The 12,868-nt window shown below is 37.6% G+C and overlaps 1 protein-coding gene across 16 annotated transcripts in view; it reads left to right on the forward strand.

The window, feature by feature from the left end:
- ablim2 (actin binding LIM protein family, member 2) overlaps positions 1-12,868 on the forward strand; it is a 315,904-nt gene that overhangs the window by 140,237 nt on the left and 162,799 nt on the right. For all 16 annotated transcript variants that reach the window (XM_039751406.1, XM_039751419.1, XM_039751421.1 and 13 more), the window contains exon 3: positions 8,386-8,569. In XM_039751406.1, coding sequence (XP_039607340.1) covers positions 8,386-8,569 — 184 coding nt within the window. The remainder of the gene's footprint in view (positions 1-8,385; positions 8,570-12,868) is intronic.

Raw genomic sequence — 12,868 nt, forward strand, 5'->3', positions numbered from 1 at the left:
TACCGCTCTGCACTCCTCGCTGTTCATGTTAATACATCAGTGTAACACAGGGTACTGGCACTTATGTTTATCCACTTCAAGCACTGCTTTTCATATACATTCACATCGGTGGACTTTAAAGGGTGACAACATTCAACTGATGAAAAACTCAAAAAGAAATACTGTACTTGAGTGAACAGTGTAAACAAATGAAAGTCCTAGACGTCTATTTAATTATATATTCAAATTTTACATTATTCCAACTGGTCACCTGTTTCAATCCAAAGAAATACACTTTCCTGTAAAATTGTATTTTGCATTGACCGTCAACAATCCACGTCACTTAGAAAAGCAGAAAAAAGCAGGAATTGATCTAATGCAGGTTATGTTTTACTCATGGACATTTATGTGTAGCATGTACAAAAGTAAGCAGCTCCATTGGCTACTGTCATTATTTCTTATTATTTGACTTGTGCCTTTATCCCAGGTGACCTACAGCATTTAAGATACAATTGGTTGTTACCTTTGTTTTTTCAGTTGGTGCACAGGCAGGTGAAGTGACTTGCTCATGGTCTCATAATGTCATTAGCACAATTTGAACCCATGACCTCTAAGTTTGGAGTCCTAGGTCCAGTCTTAACTACTACAGCATAATGCTTCCCAATAATATTAGTCCCCGGTAAAAAAAAATACAAATATTTTATACAGAAAAGCACTTACTTACATAGTTACATAGATACACCGATTAACTGATGGCACTATAACTGAGGCCCAATGCCATACAATATTTCTCAGGTGAAGCCGGGTAACACAGCTAGTATGTGTGTATTTGGCTGTTTTTAGTCAATTATTTGTGTCCCTCTAGCTGCATTGTTTTTTTTAAAGAACTGTTTTCGAATTAACCTTTATTTATTACCTTGGTAATATAGTAAAAATGTTTTTAGAGCTTTTCTAAGACCAATGCGAAGTTTGGTTAACATCATGAGACACTGCAGGTGGTGGGTAAAAGAGTGAATTGTTCCAATAAATAAAAATGTAAAATGCTGCACTTCATTACCACAGTACTACATGAGGTTTGTTGTTCATGGAATGTGAACCAGCTGGTAGACTATAAATATCCTGACTGAAAGCAATCTATGTAATATGATGAAGACCCCCAAATTTAAATATCCAGTGAAATTGTAACCGCTCCTCTTGCTGATTAGAATACTGACTAACATTAACACTCCTATTGACTGTTTTTTTTTCACTTTTCCATGCAAGAAATTAAATTACATAAAACATTGAATACACATTAAATAAGTACAAGAATATTTCAAACATTTTAAAATTGTTATTACTTTTTTGTGCCCCCCCAAGAAAATTCATGAATTTTGCATATTTTTAATATATCATATTTAAAAACTAGTAGACTTTTTAACAAATAACAGATGAGCCAAATAACAATTTAAGTCATAATATAATCTGCAGGTTCCATCAACCACATATCAAAAATACTTGGAAAACAAATTATAGAATGGTCCAAAAACCAAAGCTTGAATTTGCTGTGTGCCTAACATTACATTGGATCCACGTGAATTAAATTTTGTGTAGGCTGAGGGTTTTTAAGTAATCAACAGAAGTTGGGACACCTGTGCAAATTGTTTGCTTCAACTTGCAAGGCTTAATTTACTTCACTTGCCGCAGAACTTCTGTAGATTGTAACTTATTAGTTGTTCCCTGAAGAAGGTCCTTTTGTAATATTCTGAAATTTCCTCTTTTTCCAGTTTTTGCTAACCTAAATTTTAAATGTAAACCTCTGGCGGTTTACTGCTTACCCTTTCACTATTTTAGGTCATTCATTTCATTTCAACTGATAAAATTTGAATAAAAACTAGGAATACTAAGGTGTTGTAAAATGTTTGACCAGATGTGTATAATTTATTTAAGGGCTGTGATAAATCCCCCTTGGAGTTCTTATCACTGTGATGTGAGGTGCCATTTACTTCCAGTGCTGAAATTAGCATAATGCTGGTATAGTACCATTTTCCAAATCTGGTTTTTCTGTACTTTTTCAGTACCAGCTTTAAGTGACCAGTAGGATGGACCAGCATCCCAACCAGGATGGAGGAGGATATCTTGCTGGCTGAGAAGCCATAATGGAAGGTTGGCCAGATTGCAAACAGTCCCCAGCTGGGATATGTTATAATTCTTGTTCTGGCTGGAGTGCTGGAAAAAAGAATGGACTGATGAGACATCGAAGCTGGGACCAGTTCATCCCCCCATTTAAAAGGTGGGAGTGTTCCTCGCAAGCAGTCCTAGTTTGGACACCAGCAGGGGTGCATTGGAATTGGAGTCCAGAAGTGCAGCCCTGTAGGGGTCCTTGGGTGACAATAGAGGGTGCTGCTGGGGGGAGGACCTCCCTGGTTTACATATGACACAGAAGTGCTTCCAACAAGCCACAGCATGCCACTGGAAGTACTCCTTTTTCCAGCTTCCAGTTCGGGAGGCAGTGGGTGACACTCACTGGAGGAGAGTAGGAATGAGAGAGCGAGCACTTAAAGTCTGTATATTGGTTGTGTTAATTGTTATAATTGAGCTGGGTGGATTAAAATCCTTTATTTGAGCCCAGAGTTGTGTTGAGTCTTGTATGTCTAGGGTTTGGGGGCTAAGTGTTGCCCCCTATTGTTCACACAGCATAACGCATGACACTAGCAGGTACACCATGGTATGTTCAATTGTGGGCCTTATCTGTTGGTTCTCTTTTTATTTTGTTATTTCTACTTTATTTGCAATATTCTGTGTTTAATAGCTTTTGGTAAATGTCTTCTGCTAGTATTGTGTTTTTCTATGTCTGTTAAGTAAGCTTTGGGATAATTCAACAGATTATGTAACTGCCCTCAGGTGCTGTAATTGCACCACAGCGCCTGAGAGCTACAAAATCCTGTGTCTACCCCTCATTTGTAGGAGAGCCATTAACTTACAGTTCAGTGTGGTTGGTTTAGGTTTTTGAAACCTTCAACCATTTTGTTATTCCCTATCTTGGATTTTGACTTTGGCTGCTGTATTACTGTTTGAATTTAGGATTTTTGGAGTGTCAGAGTTCTTTAATGCATTCTTATTTATACCTTCTATATTTTTCTATTTTTGTTGAATTTCCTCTTTATATGCCTCCACCTTTTTGAAAAATTGTTCTTTTTTAAATTAATATTGGTTTTGCATTTCTATTTTTTCCATTTTGATTCTTGAATTAATACATTTCTTCAGTTGAATTTCTTTGTGCAGCCAGTAGTACTAGGATGTTGAGCCGTGTTAGCCATTATGAATGCAGTAAAAGGTCAAGCAAAATGACACCTTTTATTGGCTAACTAAAAAGATTACAATATGCAAGCTTTCATGGCAACTCAGGCCCCTTCTTCAGGCAAGATGTCTTTGTGCAGCCAGTATATTTAACATAGTTTCCCCTCTTACTTTAGTGGCAAGTTCTACCTGCCCTATGACATTTTCTACAGGTTTTATCTTATCTTTGACTGTCTTTTAAACTGTCATTAAACAACTGGGTTCAGAAAATGCTTTTTCGGATGGATGGGTAGATGGATAGATGGATAAATGGGTCCATGGGTCCATTTTTCATTTTCTTTTTGAACTGAAAGAATAGGAAATGACTAGGCCTGGAATGTACATTTTATTTTCTTAGTGCTGTGTGCTTTGTTATTAAAATAGTACCAAGCTTGCCAAATAAAACACAAAGATAAATTGCATTCATGTCAGTCTACCAAAGTTTTTAAAACCACAATGTGGTCAGTAATAAAAACTCTGAAAAGTGATTTGTTCTCTTCTGTTTGTACAGGAAATGATAGCAGCTTGTCCTATGATAACATGCGTAGTATCTTTGAGTTTTCTGGCAGCACTTTTTGTTACATGACATTGTATTGTGTGCAGAACACATTTATAAGCAGGCTACCCTGGAAAATATGTCTAACATTTCCTGATAAACATTCCTTTATTATTGTGTGAAAATAATGCCATATAGTAAACTTTGACATTTTTACAGAGCCCTGTGTGAATAGTAATTTGTTTTAAAGATGATAGGGTGTTGTCTTTTACAGAGCACGCTTTTAAAAGATTACATCACCTCCGATTATAGGGAGCATTGTTATTCATCAAAAGTCCATCTGCTTTCACTTTGGATTCTTTGTGAAATGTAATGCTTGTACTAGCTGTGACCTCTTTATCCCTAAGTACCCATAAATGGTCCTATTCATCTTATACTAAGGGGTCAAGCAGATGGGTGCTTTGGGGCAATAGGGCATAGAGAGAGCGCAAAACATGAAGAGAAGGACTTAGAAGGACCATCAACAAATAATGACAAGATATTTAGTACAAATAATTATCAGAATATTACTTATCATGAGTAAATTGAATAGAGTCATCTGCTGTCTTTACTCCCTTATAAGCACAACAAACATGAAATAGGTACATTTGAACAGATAAAAAGGGCATATAACATAAAGGGTAAGGCTCCTTTTATGGGCTTGGAGGTGTGAGTGGTAGTAAAATCTGACTCTTCAGTGGTTCCTGATTATTTATGGCCAAGTAGGACATTGGGTTACTCAGATTTTATTTGTGTTTTTTCTATTTCAGTTTTCACCCTTCATCCAAATTATTTGCAATTTTGGTTAATTGGTGACTCTAAATTTGTCTGTTATATGTGGTTGTGAGTGTAGATGTTCTCTATGATGGACTAGTACCATATTGTACAATACTTTGTGTCTTTATGGATAAGAGTTCAGTAAACTAATTAATCAGTGGATCTTTACTTCTGTGTTAGTTCTTTTCAGACATATATTGCTTTTGTTCTCAATTTTGCTTATGTGTGAACTAAACTTGCCTTACTGAGATTTTATTGTAACTAGGTAGCACAATTTCTGACACATATTATTGTTGCACATTTTTGAGGCTCATCCTCCAATTAGCTGTGAACCACCCAATCTCACTGAGATTTCAGAGGTGGTGAACCAGCTGAGGGTAGGGAAGGCTGCAGGTATCTGTGGTATCCGGGGTGAACTTCTCCAGTCTGGTGGTAAGGCTGTCCTTCTGGTAGTGCAAGCAATGTTTGCTTCCATTTGGGAGATTGGCATCATCCCAACTGACTGGAAAACAGGACTTGTTGTCCCTATCTGGAAATGAAAGGGTGATTGTCTGGATTGCGGCAACAGGGGGAATACTGCTCTCTGTGCCGAGTAAGGTCTTTGCTAGCGTCATCCTCTCCTGCCAGAGACCAGTGCAGTCTGGTTTTACACCTAAGTATACCTTCGACCGTATCCTGGCACTGAGGGTTCTCATGTTGTGCAAATGCAAAGCTTCTTTGCTGCCTTTGTCGATTTTCATAAAATGTTCAACTCAGTTGATCGAGCTGCCATGTGGGACATCCTGAGGCTTTGTGGGTTCCCCTCAAAGTTACTGGATATCACGGTCAGCCTGTGTACTGGTACTCTGAGTGCTGTGTAGAGTGGAGGCAGAACCTCTGTATTTTCCCAGTTGATTCTGGGGTTCTGTTCAGGGCTTGCATGGATTGGGTGTTGGGCAAGGTCATGGGGTCCAGTGGCTGTGGGCCATCTGTTGAAGAAAGATACACTGATCTTGACTTTGCTGATGATGCTGTGATCTTTGCAGAGTCAATGGAGGCTCTGATCGGGGCTCTCGAGAGACTGAGCGAGGAGTCTGAGTGTCTGGGCTTGCGAGTGTCCTCGATAAAATCCAAGATCCAGGCCTTTAATAACTTCTTAGGCACAGCCACCAGTAGTGTGTCTGTCTGTGGAGGGAGAGTCAACCTTGTCGAGAGGTTTACTTACCTTGGCAGTGACATTCATGTCTCTGGTGACTCTTCCTATGAAATCAGTAGACGGATTGGGAGAGCATGGGAGGTCATGAGTTCGCTGGAAAGAGGTGTGTGGCGCTCTCGGTATCTATGCAAAAGTCTTACAATCCTAGTGCTTCCTGTTTTGCTATACAGTTGTGAGCAGAGGTGGGTAGTAACGAGTTACGTTTACTCCGTTACATTTACTTGAGTAACTTTTTTAAAAAATTGTACTTCTAAGAGTAGTTTTACTGCACCATACTTTTTACTTTTACTTGAGAACATTTGTGAAGAAGAAACGCTACACTTACTCTGCTACATTGGGCAACACTCGACTCGTTTCCATTTATACATTAAACTATATTTTTGCCAAAGAGAAGTCACCAGTGGAGCTACTGCATGACTATATTTCACCAATCAGACTTAGGAACAATAATCACAAGACTCTGTTTCACCAATCAGACATAGCCATGCAGTCACATGAGCACACACAAACTTCCTGCGTCTGCAGCCTGCGAGTGACTTTTTAGTCATGCAGGGCTCCTGTTCACAGCTTCACTACAAGAACCTCGAGAACTTAACCATCACTTCACTGAGTGAAGAACAAGCATGTTTTAACTAAACATGCACAGACAGTCATGGTAAAGTGAGGCTTCTTGTATGTGCACAAGCTGCCTTATTCTAATGTTATTTTCAGCTGTGCTATTTGGAGGGCAAATGTGTGACGATGGCCCCTACAGACATCACATGGGAGTCTGCTGAACCCACACTGTCGATAGTTATGACCGAGATGAGCTGACATATGAGGATAATTCACTGATGAGGCCTGAGGATAATGGAAAAAGTGCTCAAGTGCTTTTATTAAAAACCAATCAAAACAAAAGTAAAATCATCAAAAGTGTCAATGGTGCAGTGTTCTAAAAACAGTACATATATAAATCCATAAAAATCATTGTGAAAAGTAAGACTAAAAAAATCAATAAATAAATCCGTTAAAAATCTGAGGTTAAAGTGCAGACTAACTCTCATCTCAGCCCACCTCCTTCTCATTCTCCTGGCTCACCCTTTGCTCGTGTAGCCGGCAGAGACTCAGCAGCCACAAGCTCTTTTCTTTCCTCCTTTCCTTTGATTCCCACTTTGTTTTTTGTGCTAACCCGTATATATACACTCCTGTCTCTGTGGGCCTTAATCACATGCCGCAGGAAGCAAATGAAGCAATTGAGAACGACTTGCTCCAACTACCTCATTAACTCCCCACGGTTGTGCAATTGTGCCCATGGAGAGTGACATGGCTTTATGGATTTGAAACTGGCATTTTTTTTTTTTTGAAGCCGCAGACCCGCTACACCACAAAGTCAATATACAGTATTATACTGTCGGTGTACAGTATATCTTGTCAATGAAAGTGGTTTGGACTGTTCAAACATACATGTTACCTACTGTAGGTATCAGCTTAAAAAGCTTTGTTGTGAAAAACTGTTGATTTAGAACTTTGTGTTATTTGTGCATCTTTATTTTATAAAGATGTTATTTAATTTTACTAATTTTTTTATTTTATTATTTGGAAATAGCAGAATTTAAACATTATTTTATATTTTTGTCTGTCTTATTACAACATTTCTATAAAAATAAATCATTTATTATGTTCAAACAGTTACTCAGTACTTGAGTAGTCTTTTCACCAAATACTTTTTTACTCTTACTTGAGTATTTTTTGGATGACTACTTTTTACTTCTACTTGAGTAATATTATTTTGAAGTAACGCTACTCTTACTTGAGTACAATTTTTGGCTACTCTACCCACCTCTGGTTGCGAGACATGGACGCTATCCAGTGACCTGAGACAAAGTGGACTCCTTTGGTACTGTGTCTCTACTGAGAATCCTTGGGTACCTCTGGTTTGACTTTGTATCGCATGACCCCAAATGAGGCACATCACCTGCATTGTGAGGGACCGTCTGTTACGGCATTACGGCCATGTGGCACAATTCCCCGAGGATAATCCAGCTTGACCTGGCCAAGGGGACACCCACATAACACCTGAGAGTATACTCTTCCACACACTGAAATAATTTACAGTCAAATGTCAATCCTGCATGAGTGGGTTCTGAATGTGAAATTGAAACTGGATTACCCAGATAAAAAACAAATTAACAAAGGGAGAGCCTCGTCTCCAGGAGTTGAAAGTAACCAATGGAGTAACCAATGCATCTTGTTACAAGATGGGAGATCCTAAATCATATCTTATGTGTAATTGGGAACACAATTTTGATAGTAGATGTTTTAAATGGACACAAGAAACCATGGTTGTTTGATATCATTACCTATAGCACTATTTAAGACCACTGATATTTTAACCAGTGCCCTGTAGTGAAAGCTTCTGACACCCTCAATACAAATGTGGAGGAAGTTAACCCTTCAGCATTTCATGGCCAGCAATTACAGTTGGCTTCAGGTTTTTGCAGGCAATCCTTGGCTCAGAGGTTTCATTTTCTTACCCTTACCTTTATCTCAGATTTTAAAAGTACATACTAATGCTTATTTTCATTGGTATTTCTCTTTTCAGTTTGTGGCTGTGACTTGGGCCAGGGAGGTTTTTTTGTTCGACAAGGAGAATATATTTGTACTTTGGACTATCAAAGACTTTACGGAACACGATGTTTCAGCTGTGAAGAATTTATTGAAGGGGAGGTTGTTTCAGCCCTGGGCAAGACTTATCATCCACAATGCTTTGTTTGTGCTGTTTGCCGGTAAGAACAAAAGCTAACAAAATAATATTCAAGATTGTAAATGTATATACTTACTAATATGCTTATTAATTGCAAAAATGTATTTGTAGAGCATAGACTCTTATGTTTTCCTTTTCTTCTTTCCATTTATGGTTGCACTGTTTTGGAGATGTACCAATAAATTGGCTAGTACAGTGGTCCAGAATTGCAAGGGGCAGAAAATAAAAACGAGGTGACCCAAGCAAAACCCAATGGCAGCATTAAGAGGTGACATGCACAAAATTGGATGCATGACAGCATTAAGAGGTTGGGTGTATAAAGTCAGAGGGACTGCAGCATTAAGAGGCTACATGCTAATTAGGAGGCGAGATAACATTAACACTTCTTTATTCATCTTGTCAGACTGCACGTTCTTCTTAACAGCAGATACTTCTGAGATAAAATACACTTCAATTTTATTGTAGATCTGATGAACACACAAACTATGATAAATGCAAAGAATTATTATTATTACGGTTTCATCAATTTTGTTTTGTTTGTAAAGGAACAGAATAAGTCAATCAGCCAACAAAGTAACAACAATGAAAATAAATTCTGACACATACTTACAGTATATAACACAATTATTGATTACTTATCCACCCATTTAAAATAAAAAAGGTTAAGATTTTTTGTGTCTGCATGCCACGACTATCAGCAGACTTCTACTCAGAAATGACTCACAGTTTTTTCGACCAACTTGTATCCTTCTTTTATTTTGAGTTCATACCTTACAGTCTGTGCTTATTTGGTCACATGTCACATGTTAACATTGCCAGCACTTCAGTATTGTGTGTGCCACCTTTAATGCTGCCATATTTCTGATTTCACTCATGTTACCTTTAATGGTGACAGCCTCTAATTGTTTGTGCCACAATTTAATGCTGCCACCAGTCTAATTTTGTGCATTTAGCACCTCTTAATGCTGCCAATTCTTGAATTTTGCATGTTCTGTTTTCATTTTTTGCTTGTAGCACTTGGGGCCACCATAGTCGAGGAGTGTGGTTAATTAATGTGCCATCAATCTATCAGTTATAAATTGAAAGTTATGTTAAAAATGGGAGACATGTGCATGCATGCTACTTGAAAGTAATCAAGTGAAAATAAGTCAAGAAGATAATAGCTGTCTTTCATTACTTGACCTGGATTTGCTAGCAGGCTCTTCTCTTTCTTTTTCCATCTCCCTCTCTGTTGCTAAAGACAAAGCAACACACTGGTTGAACACTCTGTATATGGCTCACCAACAGAAACATTTAAAGTCTGCATCACTAACATAATTGTTAGTATGAAAGAAAACAAAAGCACAAGCATGAAACTCAAAATATAATCAGGACCTGTACACATGTAGGATCATTTGAAGCAAAGTAGCAATATAAATTCTGTCTTCAGATATTTTGCTTGCAGTTAAATGTTACATATATGGCTCACATTAGTAGCATTTCTTTAACTTCTGCAAAAACCCATAGATCAATGTAAGTAAGAGATGTCGGCAAGTCACATTTGTAATTATGTATTAAGGTTTTGCTGTAAGAGTAGGGGTAGTTGGGGAGCAAATTACATGCCAAGCTGATTACAGTCTCAGTAGATGGTACTCTGTAGTTCACAGAGATTTCTTTAGCAGATAACTTTAAAATGTAGTGCTGAAGAAAATTGAGGGCTTCATAATTTAGTTAGGTAGGTGCATAAAATTCTCTGCCAATCAGACTTTCCCTGTAACACCCTACCTTTTCACAGCCTGTTGAATGTGTTTTGTGTTGTTTTATTTATTATCTATTTTTCTGCTTATTATTTTAATGCTGTTTAGTATTTCCTATTGACTTTCAGGACTGTGGAATGGTTACACCATTGTAAAGTAAATGTGGTGATTGTGTGTAAACGTGTGTAGTGCAGATTTTTGTGTTTTAGTGCAGACATAGCTACTGTTTGTATGGAGTTTGCACATTCTCTCCATGTTTACAGTACTATGCCACTGGCCACTGTCTTAATAACATTACAGCCAGATATCTTTCTAATGTCTAATGTAACATGCTAGAATTAAGTTAAATAACAAAATAGAATTAAAAAGCCATCCAGCTATCAATTTTCTGAATCTTCTATATCCAATACAGATAGTGTATAATGTAATAAGAGAGAATTTAGAGGCGTACCATTAATGTCATTGACCTGTTAAAAATATAATATTACGTAATTTCATTGTTTATAACTTTAGAAATATGAGAGATGGCAATTATTATGGTCAGCTTTTCTGCAATCTTCCGATGGTCATCTCTGTCATTGTTTTATTAAAACATTTTTATTATATTCAAATCCACTTTATCTGAATATCTTTAAAACAAAATTTCTGTTTAGCTGTCCTTCACACATAGGTGTGTTTTTCTAGCAAGAGACTTCAAAATTGGTGACAGGTATTTCTCACAGTACGTTAGGTTTTTGGCATCTGATTTCATCCTTGTCCTTTCTAAGTGGCAGCTGAGGTAGCTTGGTGGCAGTGCAGTGCTGCAATGTGACCTGTCGACAGAGAAAAAGAATGCTTCAGATTGGGATAGGTTAGCATAATTGCTGTTTTTCATTCTGGAAGTTCAGCTTTGGTTAAAGTCTACTATGTTGAGCTTTTGTTTTTTTAAATCAAGCCTTTATCTCACTGTTTCTGTCATGGCCTCAAGCCACTTTGGATGGGGCCATATCGCCTGTGAATTTATTTATTGTAATTAACACCACTACCATCACAATCTGCCAGCACTTTTACTCTTTCATATTTGAAAGCTGTACTGTGCTAACAAATTCAGTTCATCATAACTACATGGCCAAGTTACATCTCATAATGAATTGGGATCACCAATCACATTTGGTCTAAATGCAAAATGTTTATATATATATATATATATATATATATATATATATATATATATACCAAAATTGAATTGGTTTCTGTTGAATTTTATGTTTGTTCCAACATCACTTAAATAACTTTAGATAATTTCATTTAAATTGGACAAGAACTCGGATATAAGACCTTATGCTGTCCTGATGCTCAGCAGGGAGAGCTTGGTAAATCTGATATTGTTGAGTTTCTGTTGTCCAGCATTAAATCCCTTCTTTATTGTGCCAGAGAATAACTTTAAAGCTGATTGGCTGAAGGTGAATAATAGTCTGTCTGGAGTTGCTTTGAAGCAGAATAGTGGAGACAACCTTATTGGGATGTGATAAAGGAGAATCCATAGTTATAATGCAGATTCCTTTCATCCCCTCAAATGACCCATTTTATTTCGAATGCCTGAAATTCCCTGTGAGTTCATATTTTTCAGTAATTCTTGCTCAGATGAGTGAAAAGTAATATTTATGGAATTGTCTTGAAATAATTCCCAGGCAACATTAGGAAGAACAGTTTTTATGCTCAGCAGGTTCCCAAAAACTCCAAGACATCTGCCCTGCAAATGAGTTTAAGCCTCAAAACAAACTCTAGAGGCAGATTTCACAGCCTGCAGAGGCCCTACAAAAAGGGATGAAGACTTTTAAATTAAAAACCCAGAATTTGGAGAGGGGTGTGATGGTGCAGATTGGCTCCATGTTCATCATGAAATCTCTTACCAATTTCCAGATTCAGAGAAAATCCAATTTTCTTTCATTCCGATTGGAAAAGTTGTTGATGACATCTTCGTAGTCTAAACTGGATGCAATGTCTTTTTCTATAGATAGGAGAAGCCAACCCAGCGACTAATGTGCTTTAGTGGCGGTTTTTGATATGGGCGACATGGGCCGTTGCCCAGGGTGGCATCGTGGTGGGGATGGCATCATGGACATCGGTAAAAAAAAAATTTTTTTTGGCTGGCTGGAGCGGCATGATCTAATAACCAGCTTGCAAAATAACACAAAATAAAAATAAACAAGCACAAAAGCACCAGACATTATGATATAGACTTATAATTTGCACCAATGTGTTTTCTAACTTCTATCGCACCCATATATGTTGATAAAATGATTTGAGTTAGTAAGAGTTTTTTTGTATGGATATATATGTTTGCGTGCTAACTTACTAATGCAAAAGACTCGCGTATTGGAGAGTGATAGGCGGGGAAAGTTAACCTGAAATAATAAACTGACTGCAGCTCTGAGAGAAAAGGTTTGTGTAGTTGTTAGTGACCTGGGGCCTCATGTATAAACGGTGCGTACGCACAGAAACGTTGCGTAAGAACTTTTCCACGTTCAAATCGCGATGTATAAAACCTACACTTGGCGTAAATCCACACACTTTTCCACGGTACCTCATACCTTGTTGTACGC

This window comes from Polypterus senegalus, chromosome 4 (genome assembly GCF_016835505.1).
Source record: "Polypterus senegalus isolate Bchr_013 chromosome 4, ASM1683550v1, whole genome shotgun sequence".
NCBI classification, from domain to species: Eukaryota; Metazoa; Chordata; class Cladistia; order Polypteriformes; family Polypteridae; genus Polypterus; species Polypterus senegalus.